This window comes from Crocuta crocuta, unplaced genomic scaffold (genome assembly GCF_008692635.1).
Source record: "Crocuta crocuta isolate KB4526 unplaced genomic scaffold, BGI_CrCroc_1.0 scaffold273, whole genome shotgun sequence".
In the NCBI taxonomy this organism is placed as follows: Eukaryota; Metazoa; Chordata; class Mammalia; order Carnivora; family Hyaenidae; genus Crocuta; species Crocuta crocuta.
The window spans coordinates 1149898-1169200 of record NW_027529425.1 but is presented as its reverse complement, the minus strand read 5'-3'; the positions used below and the strand labels follow the sequence as shown (position 1 = coordinate 1169200).

At 44.3% G+C, this 19303-nt stretch overlaps 1 protein-coding gene across 8 annotated transcripts in view; it reads left to right on the top strand.

The window, feature by feature from the left end:
- The window catches only part of TMEM225B (transmembrane protein 225B), a 32900-nt gene extending 15585 nt beyond the window's left edge, over nucleotides 1-17315 (top strand). For 2 of the 8 annotated variants that reach the window (XM_077758698.1, XM_077758699.1), the window contains 8 exons: nucleotides 4494-4679; nucleotides 5067-5178; nucleotides 6071-6147; nucleotides 7806-8016; nucleotides 9175-9321; nucleotides 9752-9823; nucleotides 10150-10287; nucleotides 16957-17315. In XM_077758698.1, coding sequence (XP_077614824.1) covers nucleotides 5145-5178; nucleotides 6071-6147; nucleotides 7806-8016; nucleotides 9175-9321; nucleotides 9752-9823; nucleotides 10150-10287; nucleotides 16957-17129 — 852 coding nt within the window. In that variant the 5' untranslated portion in view covers nucleotides 4494-4679; nucleotides 5067-5144 and the 3' untranslated portion in view covers nucleotides 17130-17315. Of the gene's footprint in view, nucleotides 1-2639; nucleotides 2657-3600; nucleotides 3618-4493; nucleotides 4680-5066; nucleotides 5179-6070; nucleotides 6148-7805; nucleotides 8017-9174; nucleotides 9322-9751; nucleotides 9824-10149; nucleotides 10288-16956 lie in introns of those variants that run through there. The other 6 variants (XM_077758701.1, XM_077758700.1, XM_077758706.1 and 3 more) reach the window with 6 other exon arrangements.
- Nucleotides 17316-19303: the final 1988 nt, after the last annotated feature.

Genomic DNA, 19303 nt, shown 5'->3' with positions numbered 1-19303 from the left:
CAAGCTGTTAGACCTTAGGTGCACAGGAGGGCAGCCACTCATCCAAGTTGGCCAGACTTTTCTTAGTCTTAGTATTGGAAGTCTCATATCCCAGAAAATGCTCAGTTCTGTGCAAATCAGGATGACTGATCATCTGAAGCCATAGTAACCCCACATCCCTACCCACTCATGGCTCCTAGCTGCAACAGGACATAATAGAGCAAGAATTCTTAACTTAGGTTGTATACTGGAGTCACCTGGGGAGCTTTCATAATACCTCGGTCCCAATCTCAGAGATTTTATGGAATGAAGTATGGCCTGGATATTGGGATTTTGCAAGCTTCCAGGTAATTCTAATGTGCACCCAAGGTTGAGAACCTATATATGCAGCAGAGGACAGCAATGCTTCACAGGTGCTGAAAGACACAGAAAGTCACTGAGGGCTAGCAAGAGGGCTGGACTGGGAGTATGGAGCGCCTCAGGAGCCTATGTGAAAGGAGAGAGGGGGTGTTCCAGTTGAAGGAACTATGGGGTCCTGGCTTGGGAGCGGAGCCAGTCATTGGGGGGATTCCGTAAGGGCAGTAAGCCAGCTCCCAGGGGCTGAAGAGCAGGGGCCTGTTCACTTCCCAGTTCTGTCAACTGGTAAAACTACAGTTTGGGTTTTCCCTTGGGAGCTCTGGCCCAAGGAAGCACAGAGCCTGGGGAAAATCAGACCTCTAGCTTATGCAGACTCCACCCCATTTTCCAGCAGATGGTTACTCTTCTCTTGCTTGTCCTCTGCCCTGGACCTGAGAAAATATGAAAATGCTTCCAGAGGAGGCTATAACCTAAACCTGTGCACACATCCTAAAATTTCCAGTCCTGGAGGGGGCTGGTGTGGTAGTCCCAAGCCATGCTGTGGACACAGCCTTTTGCCCCCTGAGTGATAGGCACTTCCTGTGCTCTGGTTAAAGAGGTTGGACTCTTTGGGCAAAGTGAAGATAGGAGGAGGAAGAGGAATTTTGGCACTGGCACCCAAGTATGACTGCTTTAATTTACCAGAGGCCTCTCATGGCCCTTAGGATGTAATTCTACAAGACCCTTCACGTCTCCGCTCTGTCCATTGACGTCTTCAGTTCTCTTGGGGCTACTCCTTCCAATCATTTTGAAATTTGTTAGGTCCTTGAATGCAGTATTTTCTCAAATGTAGGTCAAAGCAACTAGTGGGTCATAAAATTAATTTATTGGAATGAGTTGCAACCAGCACTGAGGGTAAAAGAAAAAATTAGACAGAACTGGAGTGGAATAGAAAGCATTTGTGTGCATTGCACGTAGCCAAGGGAAGTGAGATTTTTCTGTGTGCACATGCGCACGTGTGTGCCATATGTAGTAGTTCTTGCTGCATGCTTATCCATCCTTTGTGCACTGAGCACATTTTTTTAAAAAGGTGATTTATTCAGGTACCCGTCTCTGTGCTAGATGGCAAGTTCTGGGAGGGTGAAGACTGTATGCACCAAACATCAAAGGTGGTTATCTGTCATTTGAGAAAGCACTTCAAAACTGTGTGTCTGAGTGATACACCTGACTTTAGGCTCCAGCTGTGGATATGTTCTTAGACAAGTTTCTTTTTATTTTTTCCAGTTTTTTTTATCTGAGATTTCAATATACAGAAATGTTAAAAAATAATATAAATGAACACGCTATATGTCCTCTACATAGATAAATAATTATTATCACTCGTCCATATCTACTTTCTATCCATATACTTTTTTTTTTTCTGAATTATTTGAAAGCAAGCATAGACATAACCTTCATCCCTAAGTAGCATGGCATACTTCTCTTACAAGTAAGGTTAGTCTCCTACATAATTGCATCACTTTTTTAAAAAAAAATTTTTTTTAATGTTTTATTTACTTCCAGGAGAGAGAGAGAGACAGCGTGAGCAGGGGAGGGTCAGAGAGAGAGAGAGTCACAGACTCTGAAACAGGCTCCAGGCTCTGGGCTGGCAGTCAGCACAGAGCCCGATGCGGGGCTCGAACCCACGAACCGCGAGATCATGACCTAAGCAAAAGTCGGACACTTAACCGACTAAGCCACCCAGGCGCCCCCATAATTGCATCACTTTTAACATACCCTAAGTAGCATGGCATGCTTCTCCTACAAGTAAGGTTAGTCTCCTACATAATTGCATCACTTTTAACATACCAAAGAAAAGGAATTTAATTTCCTAATACTATAAAAAATGCAGTCCATATTCAGACTGGGTTACCCCAAGAATGTGTTTTGTAACAATCTTATTTTGAATTAGAAAAAAAAACAAAACAGGGTCACATTGCATTTGCCTTTATGTCTCTTTAGTTTTTTTTCAATCTAGAATTATTCCTTTGCTTTTTGTTTGTTTGTTTGTTACATTGACTTTTGGAGTAGTACAGAACAGTTATCCTTTAGAATTTTTCACAGAATTGGTTCCTGCTTTCCTGTGGTGGTATTTAACTTCCTTCCCAACCCCCTGCATTTCCTCTAAACTGGAACGAGATTTAGAGGCTTGATTAAACATTTTTGGCTAGAAAACCTCATAGGTCATGCCTCCATACTGTATTGCCTCCATTGGCAACTGATGTCCTATTATCCCACCCTAAGTCATGCCGTTTGTTCACCTTGTTTAAGGTAGTGACTGCCGGATCTCTCCTACGTAAAGGTATGTTTTCCTTTACTTGCAACAAGTAATTTGTAAGGACGAGAAACTCTAGCACCATGCAAATAATCTATTCCTCTACAGCTTAATGTTTTTAGCAACCATCCATGATCGATTGGGCAAGTTCTTAACCTAAGACTCTGTTTCTTCCTCTGCAATGTGAGGATAATAATGCCTGTTATTTGGATTTACTGTATAATGAGATTTAAAAGTATTACTTAACAGTGCATGTGAAAATGCCGTCATGGTCTGCCGTAATGTTTCCTTTCTTCTGAAGACACCATCCCTCTTTCTTTAAGAAAGTTTTTATTATGTTGGGGCACCTGGGTGGCTCAGTCGGTTAAGTGTCCAACTTTGCCTCAGGTCATGATCTCATAGCTCGTGAGTTTGAGCCCCACGTCAGGCTCTGGCTGACAGCTCAGAGTCTGGATCCTACTTCCGATTCTGTGTTTCCCTCTCTGTCTGCCCCTCCCCCACTTGCACTCTGTCTCTGCCTCTCTGTCTCTCTCAAAAATAAACTCAAAAAAAAAAAGAAGTTCTCATGTTGATCCAGATATGTGATCCAAATTGCTGGCTTCTCCATGGCGCTATCTGCCTGGCCACTGTGAAGCACGGTTGACTATCTTCTCTGGCCAGAGTGGAATGAGCATGTGATCTGAACTGGGCTTATCAGAATTGTTCCTTGGGGGGGCGCCTGGGTGGCTTAGTCGGTTAAGCGTCCGACTTTCGCTTAGGTCATGATCTTGCGGTTCTTGGGTTCAAGCCCCACGTCAGGCTCTGTGCTGACTGCCAGCTCGGAGCCTGGAGCCTGTTTCACTCTGTGACTCCCTCTCTCTCTGACCCTCCCCTGCTCACGCTGTCTCTCTCTCTCTCTCTCCTAGAAATAAATAAACAAACATTTAAAAAAAAAAAAAAAAGAATTGTTCCTTGGGAAGTTGTGAACCAAGCAGAGGTTGAGAATAGGGTGAGGAAAACCTTCTTTTTCTCTAGGATGACTAAATATGAGGATGGGAATCTGGAAGTGGATTGTTTTTCCTGCCACCTGGAGAATGAAAGCCCTAACTGGTGGAGGAGATCATAGCTCTCTCTCTGAGATCAGGGCAGTAGGTTGTGTGTGTGGGGCCTCTTCCTGGCCTAGTTCCGGTCCTTCCAGCTGGACCTCTGTCCTGAGCCAGCTGAATCAGTAGAGGCCGTCTCTGGTGAACGTTTACAAATTGGGTTCTGAAACTTTGAGAGTTACAATCCTAAACAGTACAGCAGCCTGTCACATGCCTCTCACGTGATAGGTGATTGGGTAAGTTAGTGGTCCATCCCATCTCGTTTTTAAATATGTTAAGGCTAGAGGAGAAATGAGCAGGTGCCAGACACAATACTGGCTTTTAAAAAATCTTGGAGTTACAAATGCATTTCCTTGGTGAAAGCAGCATCAAAATGGGGTGGAGGGGGTTCTGTGTGGTGGTGCTGGTGGCTTATCCAGCTCTAAGCGTGGCCACCCTCTACCTGTCTCCCAAAGCTGGAAGCTAGTCCTGCCCTCTCTTTGAAGATTCTTCCCCCAGTCTAAAACCAGCTGCCATGGTGAGAGGTGCAGCCAGCCTTCTTAGGAGAGGGTAGAGAAGAGGAGAGGGCTGGAGGGTGAGGGAGGCCTGAGGGAGATCAGGCCCATGCACAGGACAAAGGCTTGGGAGGCTGCAGGAGTAGGGTGGTACGGGGTGAGGGTCCTGGAGAAGGGGAGTGAACTGGCAGGCTCCTGAAGAGTCAGGGGGGCTTGTCATTGGATTGGTCATTGGACCCTTTCAGCTACCCAACAAGAGGAGTTACTATTATTATTCCCGTTTCACAGACGAGAAAACTGACAGGAAGAAGTAACTTACTCAAGGTCACCCTGCTGGTAATGGCAGAACTGGAATTCGAGTTCAGATCTGCCTGGCTCGAGATCACTTCCACCCTCACCTCGTTTGGCGCACGGGTGAGCGAGGTCCACACCGCAAACAGCCCCGGAGGTCAGGTACCCGGGGCCAAGTGCCAGGTGAGCGGCAAGCGAGGCTGCAGGGCCAGTGAGACCCCGCCCTCCGCCTCAGGGCCCCGCAGGCTCAGTGAGCTCTGTGGGGAGATTGGCCCATCCTCTCCGTCCAGCCTCTGGACCAACGGAAGCTCTGGATCGAGAGACAAACACTGGAAGGGTTGGATAAGGGGTTGGCCTGGAGGAAAGCCCTGCCCTGGAGCCCCGAAGGTGCCCCAGGAGGGAGGAGAGACCACCCGGGAGGGAGGGGCAGGGAGCGCCTAAGGATTGGGGGTGTGGAGAAGGCTCCCAACCCCCACCTCCAGGCCACCCCTGGGCTGTTGGCGACCCGCTGCAGTGGGAGGGTGGGGGGGAGGAGATGATCAGATGTGGGTACATTGTTGTTGTTTCCAGAAAATGTCACTGTGAGTTTGGGGCCAGGGAAGAGCCCAGGAGGCTTTTCAGCAGGAAGGAACCTCGGAGCAAACCCGGATGAGTTTGCTGCCCAAGTTCCCACAAATCACCGGTAGGAAAAGGCAGTGAGGCTCCCTGTGACCCTGACAGGGTCCCCCACCATTACAGCCCAGATGTACTTTATGTCACCCACCTCATTCATCCCCCAGCACTGGTCAGCTGACTCCAGGGTTGCACGGCCTGGGGAGGGAACAGGGGTGCATTTGGGCCATTGCAGGGTGGCTCAGGAGCTGTCCCAGCAGCAACCTGTTTTGAGGAGCCCCCACTCAAGCTGCTGGTTCCCAGATGCCGTATCCTCCAGGCCCCACGGAGCTAGCAGCTCTTTTACTTTTCAATGTCACAGGTCCTTTTTAAATAATATTTAAAATATTTAGTGTGATAGTAGCTGATAGTTTTTGTTTTATTTTGAATGCTTTTTGGCAAAATAAAAAGGTGGTAGTTCTACATCTCTGCCCCCCCCCCCCTTTACTCTCCTTTTCTCACACATGCAAATGAGCTTAGCTAGTAGGAAGAATTCACTGGTTCCACTAAATTCCAAACTGAACTAGTGGCGTGGGCAGCTGAGGTGGGAGAGGCAGCCATGTGGGATTCTGGTCATTGCCCCAGGGCTAACTGACTGTGGGATCTTGGACCAGTGGTGGGTCTTTCCTGTTCTGTTTCAACAGTACAAAAGGATCTACAAATCTGCTGTCCTATTAACATGTCTATGATCCTTTGATTCTAGCCTAGATCAATGCACCCCTCAAGTTGTATGTCTGTGGGGCGCAGTCATCCAGTCCCAGTGCCAAGGGATGTTCTGAAAGGTCCTTCTCACTGGAGAGCAGCTGGGGGTGAGGGCACGTGGGCACAGTTAGGACTGGGGTATGCTTGGCCCTGAAGTAAGCCAGGTAGGGGAGAGTAAAGCATGCACCCTGTGACGTGTTTATGTGTCTCTCACCCTGCAGTTACCAAGAGCCTGCGAATTCCTGTGCTTTCATCCCTGAATCGCCCCCATTGGCCTAAGCTGGTCATGGGGCATCCAGTAAGTGCGGAGGAAATGGAGAGTGGCTGGTGGCTGGGAGGGCTGTGTACAGTGGCCGGGACCAGGCTGAGTTTCACAGGAGAAGTGGGATCTAAATGGCTTTGAGGATCAGAGAGGGGAAGGAGGCTGGAGGAGCTCGGGGACAGCTCTGGTGTCCCAGGAGTGGAAGGAGATCTGTGGGCATGGGGCAGGAACGATGTAGACGTGGGGACTTTCAGAGAGGAAGCATGGGAGGACAAGGAAGGCCAATGAGACAGGGACATAGAGAGAGGGAGAGGCTGGCACACGCTCCATGCCAGTGTGTGGTGATGGAGAATGGCTGAAATGGGGAAAACAGGAAGGGCAGTTTTTTTTGTGTTTTTTTTTGTTTGTTTTTTTTTGCAGGGTATTTTTTTTTATTAAGCTCTTATTTTAATTTTATAGTTAAGTATAGTATAGTTAAATACAGTATTGTATTAGTTCCAGGTGTTCAATATAGTGACCCAACAATTCCCATACATCACCCAGTGCCCATCACCAGAAGTGCACTCCTCATGTAATCCAGTAATCGTACTACTAGATATTTGTCCCCCAAAATACCAAAACATGAATTCAAAGGGATACATGTACTCCTATGTTTATAGGAAGGGCAGTTTTAGACAAATTGAGGTTGGAGCGGGGCAGGCAGGGGACAGACCATCGAAAGACAAGTCCAGTGTCCTCCGTCCCACCCAGAGCATGGGGGTCAAGATGTAGCCATGACTCCTACCAGATAGTTTTAGAGCTAGGACTGCTCTTTGGGCCAACCAACTCCATCATTTGAGAGCAAAGGAGACTGGGGCCCTGAAGTACAAGTGACTCATCAGTGTGTCCTGGAGGGTGAAAGGAGCATCTAAAGGGGAGCTTTGGAGAGAAGGAAGGATTAAATTGTTCAGGTGGGAACAAGAGGAAGTAGTGACAGGAAGGTGAAAGCACATTAGGATGTTTCCAAACCACTCTGCCAGCACTCAAAGAGGAGTAGCTGTTTACCTGTTTATACACAGCGTGTTTGGGTAGGAGGTGCAGGAGGGCACCCACACTCTGCTCTAGGCCATTAGGCTGGTCCTGCTGTAGTGATCAGCAGTTCCCACAGCCTCAGAGACACTCCTTGCCCCAGCTGCAGTTTGTGGGGTCTGCACTGGGGCATCTCCTAGCATTGGGCATGAGCATGGATGTTCACACAGGATGAGGACCAGAGAGAGTGACCCCTCACACTGAGGGCCTTGTCTTCTGCCCTTCAGACCCCAGCCTTATTATCTCCCTCATTGTCATTCTGAAATCCCTAAAGCTCTTAGCTGTTAGCTGCCTGCCAAGCATAGTGGAGGGGGTCTTTGTAGGTGGGTGATGGTTAACAAAACTGAGCAGTGAGAACTTTAGGGTTAGAAGGGGTTTGGGGATATCCCAGTCCAACCTCCTCATTTTATTGAGGTAGAAATTAAGGACTCTGCTTACCCTAGATCACCCAGTGACTTAGCAGCAAAAAATGTTTTTAGGTCTGCTGAAGAAGTTGTGAGGCTGTAAAGCTTACCCAGGCAAGGAAATCAACATTTCTCAAGCCTCACATATGAGCTAATGTTTCTGCAGGCATTGCCTCCTTCCTCCTGTTCCACTAGAGAAGCCTTCACTTTTCCCTTGAACAGGTGATGCTGCCTTTGGAGGACAAGGACATGAAGGGATTCATGTGGGCCGTAGCCCCAGCCTTGACCTCCCTGGGCTACCTGCTCATACTGCTGGTCTCCATCTTTCCCTTCTGGGTGCGGCTTGTAAACGAGGAGTCCCACGAAGTGTTTTTCAGTGGCCTGTTTGAGAACTGCTTCCATATCAAATGCTGGAAGCCTCGACCCTTATCAGGTAAGGAGGGATGGAGGCAGGACACCACAGAGGGAGATGGGGCCGGTGTGGGGCCTTAGGTGACAGAGGACTGGATGGAGTCAGAGGACAGAATTTAATAACTCCCTAAGGGCATTTTCTGAGTCTCTACTTTTGGGGTTAGAAGAAAGTAGGTGGCCAGGAAAAGACTGATAATATCAGGTCGACCACCATGGTTGGGAGCAAATGTGTCAGCAACAAAATTTATTTCTGGGGTAGGACTGGCTCCATCTATGATGGAGGGGCGGGGGTCCTGCCCTACTCTGCGAGGCTGGATTTCAGCCTCACTTGTCAAATGCCTGTCTGACTGTGGGTGGCTGCTCTGCAGAGAATGTGCTCAGGGCCGAGGACCACATTTTGAAGGGAATGCACAGAAATATGAACTCAGTGGACTATGGACAATGGTTAAACCATTGGTTTAACCCAAGAGTAGATTCTAGAAGTTTAGAGATACCTTTATCTTGGGAGTTTAGCAATACGTTTGTCTTTTTGTCCCACCTCCAGCTGTCCATCTCTGCATGCTTAGAAGGCTATAAGAACTCATTTTAATGGCAGCTCTTTTTGCCCATGGATTCTGTCCCTGTGCTTTAATAAGATCACTTTTTTTGCACCAAAAAGATTCCCTAAAACAAAGAAACCCTAAAAACCTCATTTTAACATGGATCTGAATCATGCCAATAATAGGGGAATAAATCACCCTGTCATCAAGACCCTTGCTCTGCTATTTTGGGTCTATTTCATGACTTGTGTTAACTGGGATAATTAAATATGCATTCCCAACAGAGTTCAGAACATCCCAACCTCACAAATTCTGATTTTCCTCTGACGACTTATTTCAGTGTCACCAATATCTATGCAGTTCTTCACATTTCCACATGCAGCTTGTATCATTTATGTTGCTTATTTGAATGACTGTTCATCTAATTGTTTTTTTCCATGCACTTCTGTGTCACATGGAATAAAATGTTGGGACCAGAGCTTTGTTGGGGGCAAAGTGGAGAGGTCGGAGCCGGGGGTCCCAGGCCACACTGGGACTGAGGGTGGTGAGCTGGGGGGCCTTCTCTCCGCAGGCGCTGAGGGGCTCTGTCCCTTGTCGTGGGTCAGGTGTCCAGCTACAGCCCAGCCTCCCCTCCCCCACAGTGTACATCATTCTCGGCCGTATTTTCCTGCTGTCCGCGGTTGTCCTGTCTTTCCTCACCACCTTCATCCTGGTGTCCTTTGCATCGCAGCTGTTGCCGAGGACCCGGAAGCACAATTTGGTGTCAGCCTTCATCAGCTTCCTCACAGGTGTGAAACAGGCAGGCAGGCCTTGTCCTCAGGCAGGCCTCAGCCTTGGGAAGGGGCTGGGAAGGAGCCCAAAGGCAGGGAAATGGTTGATCTCTATTGTGTCAGGAGAGAGAGAATTTTTAGGCCCCTCTCACCTGTGGCCTTCTCTGAGGCAGCGTTCCCTGCCTCCCCCACCTCGCCCCCCCACCCCATTACAAGATTACAATCCCTCTCTCTGAGGCTGCTCAGCGCCTTGTACTTCCACCTAGCTCTACCCTCACTATGTTGGCTTGGGGTCATTTGTCTGGGGATCTTTTTACCATAATCTCTATCCCAGTGACTGTCATAGAATCTGGCACAGAATGTAATATGTAAGTGAAATGTAAGTGTTTCTTGGATGAATGGATGGAAGACACCATCTCTGTCCTTTGGAACCTTTTGACTTTAAAAGGCTGGCCAAGGCCCTACCCTGGGAGGCTTCCATCACATGGAGGAGGTGGAACGCTCACAGTGGGAAAATCAGGTTGAGTTGCACCCAGAGCATCACTCCCACAGGGCCCCGTCTGAAGTCAGCCAATGGCATGGGCACAGAGGGTACCTGGGAAAGGGATTTCTGGTTATGAGGCCCCTGGGAGGTGAGGCACATGGGCTTTGAAATGTGTTGGGAAGGAGGGCAAGACAGGCATGTGGGGTAGAGGTTATTGACTCTGAGAGGGCACAAGTGTGGGCTGGAGAAAGGAGCCTCCATGTAGGAGCCACACAGGCTGTAAGCCATGTGACCCTATCTGATTAAGAGCAAAGGTGGGGACCATGTGAGAAGATCAAGAATGCTTCCCTGTGACCCTGCAGGGGCCAGTGCCTTCCTGGCCTTGTTGCTGCATGCCCTGGAGATCCAGAATCTGAGGATGAAGCCCAGCCCCCTTGAGTTCTCAGTGCAGTGGCCTTACTACATTCTGGGCTTTGCCATCCTTCTGTTCATAGTGGCTGGTGAGTAGCCTGGGGTTGGTGCCCTTCTCCCTGCACTCTGTCTGGATTCAGAAGCCAAGGATACTCTAGAGCAGTGCTGTCCAAAATTCTGGTCACTAGCTACTTGTGACCATTTAATTACTTAAAATGAAATAAATATAAATTCAGTTTCTCAGTCATGCTAGCCACATTTCAGATATTAAGTAACCACATTATTATGTGTCTAGGGGCCGCCATATTGAATATTGCAGATGTAGATATTTCCATCATTGTAGAAAGTTCTACTCAACAGCACTGCTCTAGAGCCTCATCCCTATCTCCCATCTTCCTCCTCCTTGACTTTGGAACCAACCTCCAGATTTCTGTCCTACTTTGTCCTGGCTCCTACGGATTTCTATGTCTATCTTTCTCCCTATCTTGGAATCTACAATCTTATTCACCTCACCTTCACTCTGCCCTCTTATTTCATATACCATCACCATCTAAGTCTCAATCCTATTTCATTTTGTCCTTTTTCTTAATCTTCTTCCTGCTATATTAACTTGACCCATGACATAATCTATGTTAACTTGATTTTATTATCCATTGAATATATAAAAGCATTTATAATATATGAGGCAGGTAATTAAAAATATATGTACCCATTTCCACCATATAGTTTAAGAATTAGCCATATTTTATTTTTTTTAATAGTTTTTATTTATTTTTGAGACAGAGACAGAGCATGAGTGGGGGAGTGGCAGAGAGAGAGGGAGACACAGAATCTGAAACAGGCTCCAGGCTCTGAGCTGCCAGCACAGCAGGGCTCGAACCCACAAACTGCAAGATCATGACCTGAGCCGAAGTCAGACACTTAACTGACTGAGCAACCCAGGCGCCCCTTGAATTAGCCATATTTTAATGAAATCCATTGTTTGTAAGTTATAGCCTTATTTTATGTACCACTGAGAAAGAAAAAAGGATGCCAGGAATGATTCTAAGGTGCTCTAGCTTATAAGGCACATCCTCATTTCAGAGATGTTAAAATGTGAAGAAAACTGGCTTATCAACATTAATGAAATATGGTAGAATATTAAGTATCTTTGAAGTCCTCTCCCTTCAACCATGTGACTCTTCCTGATCTTGTCTTCTTTCCCTTCAGGAACCAATTATTCTGCAATTTATGATAATCATATTACTATACACATACATATCCTTAATATATTACTTAGTCTTTCATGTTTAAAAACTTTGTATAATCATACTGTGTTTATTCTTCTGAAACTTGTTACATTTGATCAACATTATAACCTCCATGGTTCATTTGTTTTTACCATCCTTCCCAATAGAAGGAGCATGTGGGAGAATTTTAAGCTCACAATTCAGTTTCTTTAACAACTATAGGACTATTCAGGTATTTTATTTCTTCTTGAGTTAGTTTTGGTAATTTATACATGTCTGTAAATATATACATTTTATTTAAAATTTGAAATTTATTGGCATAAGTTTATTCAAAATTTTTCTTTTTTAACTCTGTATTTTGTGATGCACCTGTAGTGATGTGCTTCTTTTTTCATACCTAATTTTCCCTTTTTTTCATTGCCAATTTTGTCAGAAGTTTACCGTATTTTTAATCTTTTCAAAGAACCAGCTTTTAGTTTCTTGAACCTTCATGGCTTATGTTTGTTTTCTATTTAATTAATTTTTAGTTCTTATTTTGAACTTCCTTCCCTACTTCTTTTTCGCATTTATTCTGCTATTCCGTTTCCAGCTTCTTAAATCAGGATCTAAACTCATGGCCTACTTCTTCTTTTCTAAGTAGGCTATTAAAGCTCTAATTTCCCTGTAAGATTTGCTTTATTTGCATCTCCCATTTTCATATGTAGTAGTTTATGTTATTGTTTTATTTCAAATATTTTGTAGTTCCCCTTACGATTTTTTGGATCCATGAATTATTTTAAAATATACTTTTAATTTCCAAGCATATAATTTTTTTTTATTGTATCATTGTGTTAGGGATTTTAACTTAATTTCAATTTGATGAGAGATCATGGTCTGGATAATCCTAATATGTTCAGATTTATTGAGACGTGTTTTATAGCCTAGTTTGGGGTCCATTTTCCTGTTTTATGTTGAATGCAACTTTTCATTTATAAACATTAGATCAAGCTTGTTTATTATATTGATCAAATCTTGATTTAGAATTTCCAGAGTCCTGCTCCGGCAGGTGCAGGGGTCCCTGAAAGATGGATGGTGTCAGCAAGAGAGGGATGAGAGAAGCACAAGATTCTTTCTGGTCACCAGCCAGGCCTCTCTGCACTGTCTGAGTGCAGACTCAGACTTTATTTTATGGTTTAGTGTTTGGGGGACAGCACAGAAGTGGCATTCTGATGGTAAATTCTTTTATCAGTAAGAACTTTCCAGAACAGAGGTGCCTGGGTGGCTCAGTCAGTTGGGCGTCTGACTTCGGCTCATGATCTCATGGTTCATGGGTTTGAGCCCTGCGTTGGGCTCTGTGCTGACAGCTAGCTTGGAGCCTAGAGCCTGTTTCAGATTCTGTGTCTCCCTTTCTCTCTGACCCTCCCCTGCTCGCACTGTGTCTCTCTCTCTCTCAGAAATAAATAAAACATTAAGAAAAAATTTTTAAAAACTTTCCAGAACATTGATATGCATAGGTGTATGGGGAACAGCCCAAAAGTGGCATTAGCATAGTAAAGGCAAAAGTTAGTTATTTGTGAGCAGCGGTCAATAGTCTGTTTATCACTTAATGAGAGGTATTAAGAAAAACAGGTCTTTCAGGNAGCATATAATTTTTTTTTATTGTATCATTGTGTTAGGGATTTTAACTTAATTTCAATTTGATGAGAGATCATGGTCTGGATAATCCTAATATGTTCAGATTTATTGAGACGTGTTTTATAGCCTAGTTTGGGGTCCATTTTCCTGTTTTATGTTGAATGCAACTTTTCATTTATAAACATTAGATCAAGCTTGTTTATTATATTGATCAAATCTTGATTTAGAATTTCCAGAGTCCTGCTCCGGCAGGTGCAGGGGTCCCTGAAAGATGGATGGTGTCAGCAAGAGAGGGATGAGAGAAGCACAAGATTCTTTCTGGTCACCAGCCAGGCCTCTCTGCACTGTCTGAGTGCAGACTCAGACTTTATTTTATGGTTTAGTGTTTGGGGGACAGCACAGAAGTGGCATTCTGATGGTAAATTCTTTTATCAGTAAGAACTTTCCAGAACAGAGGTGCCTGGGTGGCTCAGTCAGTTGGGCGTCTGACTTCGGCTCATGATCTCATGGTTCATGGGTTTGAGCCCTGCGTTGGGCTCTGTGCTGACAGCTAGCTTGGAGCCTAGAGCCTGTTTCAGATTCTGTGTCTCCCTTTCTCTCTGACCCTCCCCTGCTCGCACTGTGTCTCTCTCTCTCTCAGAAATAAATAAAACATTAAGAAAAAATTTTTAAAAACTTTCCAGAACATTGATATGCATAGGTGTATGGGGAACAGCCCAAAAGTGGCATTAGCATAGTAAAGGCAAAAGTTAGTTATTTGTGAGCAGCGGTCAATAGTCTGTTTATCACTTAATGAGAGGTATTAAGAAAAACAGGTCTTTCAGGAACACAATGTTGCTCCCATAACCACAAAAGAAGTTCCTACAGTAAATTCCTTCACAGAGTGCAATCAGCATATCAAGGCCAGAATGAGTCACTCTGAATACCATTCAACAAGGTGCCTTTGGGGGTCGGTGCTCAAGCAGAAACAATTGAGTGGGAGTGGATATCGGTCACCATCTGATGGTAAGAGTCCATGCAACTTACCTTAACCTCACAAGGAGATTTTTTCTCAACTTATGAGTTCAGAAATGGCTCCCAACAAGAATTGTTCTATTTTACTGGTGAACTGAACTTTTATTTAATTATGCCATGATCTTTTTTATTTCTAGTAATCCCTTTTGTTAAAGTCTGTTTTATCTGATATTACTCTAGCTATTTCTACCTTCTTTTTTTTTTTTGAAGTTGGTATGATATCCACTTTATTATTTCTACATTCTTTAGGTTAGTATTTGCCTGCTATATATCTTTTTGATCTTTTACTTATATGTAACAATAGCTTATAATTGTATTTTTTTCATCTAGTCTTACAATCTTTGCTTTTTTTAATGTTTATTTATTTATTTTTGAGAGAGATGGAGAGTGAGAGAGAGAACACGAGAGAGAGAACACAAGTGGGGGAAGGGCAGAGATAGAGGGAGACACAGAATCCAGGCCCTGAGTTCTCAGCACAGAGCCTGATGCAGGGCTCAAACTCATGAACTGTGAGATCATGACCAGAGCTGAAGTCAAACGCTCAACCCACTGAGCCACCCAGGTGCCTCTTACAATCTTTGTCTTTTAACTGGAGCATTTATTGTTGATTGACGTTTATTGTGACTACTGATATATTCAATCCTTTTTTAAAATTTTATTTTATTTATTTTGAGAGAGGGAGAGAGAGTGGGGGTGGGGCAGAGGGAAAGGGAGACAGAGAATCCCAAGCAGGCCCCAGGCTGCCAGTGGAGCGCCCCATCCAGGGCTCGATCTCACGAACTGTGAGATCATGACCTCAGCCAATATTAAGAGTTGGACACCTGATTGACCGAGCCACCCAGTTGCCCCATATTTGTATTTTTTCTACCACCTTACTTTGTGCTTTCAATTTTTTCTGCTCCCCACCCCCACCTCTCTTGCCTTGCTTCTAATTGATTGATTTTTGTCTACACAGTTCTCATTATATCCTCCCCCTCTTAAACTTGGAAGTTATGCAGTATATTTGTATTCTTGTAGTAGTTACTCTTGACATTTTAACATGCTTACTTAACAAAGTTGGAAGTTCATCAACATATTTATTCTCTCCATAAATAATATAATGTAATGCTCTTGTATTTATACTATATGTTATTTATATCCTCTTCTGAACAATGTTTTAGTTTTTTCTGTTTTCTTTTTAGTTCTATATATTTGACATTATTATTACTTTATGCATTTAATATTTGTTTGTTTAAATTTACCCACATATTTATCAATTTAGTTGCTCATCAAACCTTCTCAGAGCTTCTGTCCAAGGACCCTCTGTCCTTCTGCCTGAAATACATCCTTTAGAATCTGTTTTCGTGAGGTTCAGTTAGAGATACACTCTCTCATGTTTTGTTTGTATGAAATTATTTTCCTTTCATTTTTGTTTACTAAAATTAATTTTGCTGTACTTTTTTTTTAGATACTATTTTTTAAGTTTATTTATTTATTTTGAGAGAGAGAGCAGGGTAGGGGCAGCAAGTGAGAGAGAGAAAGAGTGAGAGACTCCCAAGCAGGCTCTGCACTGTCAGGGCAGAGCCAGATGTGGGACTCAAACTCACAAACTGCAAAATCATGACCTGAACCAAAATTAAGAGTTGGATGCTTAACCAACTGAGCCACCCAGGTGCCCTGCCATACTTAACATTTTTAAGTTGACAGTATTCCCACAGTATTCAAGATATTATTATATTGTTGCTTTCCCACTTCCATTGTTCTTGTTAAGCTGACTCTGTAAAATTATCATTCTTTTGGGTCACCTGGGTGGCTCAGTCATTTAAGTGTCAGACTTTGTCCCAGGTTATGATCTCAAGGTTCATCAGGCTCTCTGCTGTCAGTGTAGAGCCTGTTTCGGATCCTCTGTCTCCTTCTCTCTCTGCCCTTACCCCACTCTCTCACGTGCTCTCTCTCTCTCTGTTAATAAACATTAAAAATGTTTATTTATTTTTGANATCTTGTGTATAAAGTATTTTCTCAAAAAGGGGTTTGCATTTGTTTTTGCTTGGTGCTTATATGCACAACTAGCCTGGAATCACAATAGGTATTGTGTACTTGCAGACCCATATAACAGCTAGCCTCTGTTTATGAATCCTTAGTCAATCCTGGTAACTTCGAAGTCCTAGCTTTGTATACCCTTGTTCATTCCTCATCTCGAGAAGGTCCTGGGCTTTTTCTTTCGTTTTCTGTGTCCCAAAAGGCCAGCAGAATGGAAACTCAGGGTCACCTGAGTTGAGTGTATGTCTCCAAGGTGAAGGCTAATTGTGTGCTTGCTTAACCCTCTAGTTTCCTGTTTTCATTAGGGTTTTGTTTCTAAGAATGCCTTATTCTGACGCCAGTTTGACAATATATTTACAAATTAGTTTTTGAAGAAAAATCTTATTTAGATTTATTGTCATTTTTAGTGGGAGGGTATGTAGTTTGCTATATTGCTGAAAATAGAAGTTGTCTTTTATCTGAGTCTTAACCTTAATACAGCATTTACTATTCACAAGATGTCTTGATGTTTTATTACATCAATTCTCTTTTTCCATTTTACTTTACTGGGGGTCTTGAGTTGGGCATCAAAAAGCCTGTGTTTTGTGTTTGACCATCCTCTCTTAAATCTCTTTTTCTTACCTATTAATAGTTAGACAGTTGCTAAGATGCCTTCCAGCACTGGCTGTGGTTCTGTGAGTTTGTCCATCTATGTGTATGTCTTGCCTTGTGATGGGTTCTGTTTTCCCATCTTTCTCTGTAATTATCTATATCAGAGGAGAGAACTAGGGAAGGTAGGTGTAGATCAGAGGGGGTCACACATTAAAGGAGGGAGCTCCTGACCTCTAGCGCACAGCGAGATCAACTCACTCTAACCTGAACTGAACTTTTGCTCTCACCCAGGTGCCATCTGCCTCTTTCAAGAAGCAACCAGCCTTCGCTGTCATTTGTTGCCCAATTCCCAGAGTATCCAGGAGACCCAGGGGGTCATACACCTGGAGAATATGGAGAGTCTGGGAGGAGACCTGAGCTCAATACAAAAGGAGACACTGTTGAAGGAAGAAACAATTATCTAGTCCAGTAGAGTGTTCTCCACCATCGGCAGCTGTGGGAGTGCGCATATGGAGGTGTGAGCAGCAGCCAGTTTCTGCTGCTTTGGGTGAGCTTCCTGAGTGTCAGATCAATACTCCACTTCCGTACACTCACAGTGATTCTGTCTTGCTTGTATTTGCAATTCACTAAAAAAGGTTTTTTTGAATTCACTGTGTTTCCTGAGTGGTGTATTTTTTTTGTTTTTGTTTTTGTTTTTGTTTTTTTTGTTTTTTGAGTGGTGGGACAGGTATATTTTCAATAAAAGGACTACTGTCTGTTAATCCATACCAGCTTGGAGGACAGAGGGGAGGAAGGAATATTGCAAAATGGTCAAATGAAGTCAGCTTTTGTAAAACAAAATGAACAAAATATAACCACAACATAAGGTGTTTGAGGTACTGATATTAAAAAGAAAAAAGTGATGTCCCTAGACAAAGGTGGGACTCAGTTCAGGAAACTTCCTGTCTGTGTTGGAGGGAATGGTTGGGAGCTCAGGATTGAGCTCCCAGATCTGGAAGTCTGAACCTCATGGGTCTATGCCCTGGAGGAAGCAAAGGCAAGTTAGCCAACATGGGTGTTCCCTCCTCTCACTAGAGCCAGAGACCTCCTGAGAGCATTTCTAACATGCCCCCCTTCACTGTCCTCCTTGTGCTTACAGACTGGGGAGCTCTCAGCTCCCAGCTAGGATGGGTGTAGCTGGGAAGTACAAATGCCTCAGGACAATGAAGGGGATAGAACAGCTGCCCAGGGCCTCTGCTGGCTTCATATTTAGCCTTCATCTCAACAATACCAATCAGTAACTCCTCCCCACTTTACTCTCTCTAGAACACAGGGGTGGGAAAAGCTCTTCCAACTTAAGCAATGCAATTTCAGAAACAAGTATGGTGAGCCGTGTATATCTTTTGGGAGGGGCATGTGTTGGACCAGGCTAGAGTCAAGCGGGCTTTGCTGTGACAGTTAGCCAATGGTCATTAAAGGTGTGTTGTGGAAATCTGGTCTGGGTCAGTGGCGGAAGAACCAAGTGGCACTCGGAGATCTTAGAAGGGAGGAGGTTTATTTTACACCAGTGGGCTCAGAGGAGATCATTCTCCAGAGGTCTGAGCCCAGAGCATCAGCAGAGGGAGTAATTTATAGCCTGTTACTTCTGCATTCCTCCTTAGCGCATGAGACCAGCAGTGTGGGAAGAAGAACCCAGAAGAGGGAGCCTTTGATCAGGGAAAGGTATTTCCTTATCAGTCCTACTGGCCATCTTATAATAGATTTTTCCCTATTAGGTGAACCTTGTGCCATGCACCATGGGGGCTATTTCCTGTCCTTCAGAGGCTCACACCCAAGCAGAGAAGCTAAGACATATACACCTGAAAAACAACCAGTTGGTGTTTTAGAGTGTTTTTAGTGTCTTACCACATTTCTCTCCAAAAGGTATCTTGAGATATAGGGATATGGTGACAGCGTAGTTCTAGTCTGCCCACTTTTCCTCCTAAAAAACAACCAAAAAACCTATACAGGAATTATAATTATCAGTGAAACTAGGAAACTAGAGAAAACTTACAAACTCTAAAATATGTAACTGCAGCCCAAAGCACTAAGCTAGCAGAACCAGTATGGGGAGCCACAACTGGGAGACCAGCATGGTGGGCGAGGTGGAGTGGGTGAGAGAATACATAGAGGCCCTAGTGGTGGCAAGCTAAAAAAGCCATTAGCAAATACAAACCTTTAGATATCTGAGAAGGACTCACCTTGTGAGGGAATGGCTATGAACATGGTAGGGAAGAAGGTGTGTGTTTGGGGGGGGGGTACTTGTGCAGAGAAGTTGTACTTGTACTAACTTACAAGTGCCTGGGAGTCTATCAAAGGAAATTATTAAGGAAGCACCACTTTCTAAAAGAGAGACCACCTGGGAAGGTGGATGACAGTATCACTTGGTAGCAGTGACTGGGAGAATGGAAGGAATGAAAGAGAGTGGTAGTATGAACCCTCTGAACCAGGTTAGGATGGAAGAATCCAAGGAATCCTGGATACATAGGGAACTATATATTAAAGAAAGTGTCCTTCCATGTAGCATTGGAAGAGTCCTCACACTGAGAGGTGGGGAATGCTCTGCTTCCCTGACTCTCCTTTGTGAAAGCAAATAGGTGGAAATGAAACTCCTTCAAAT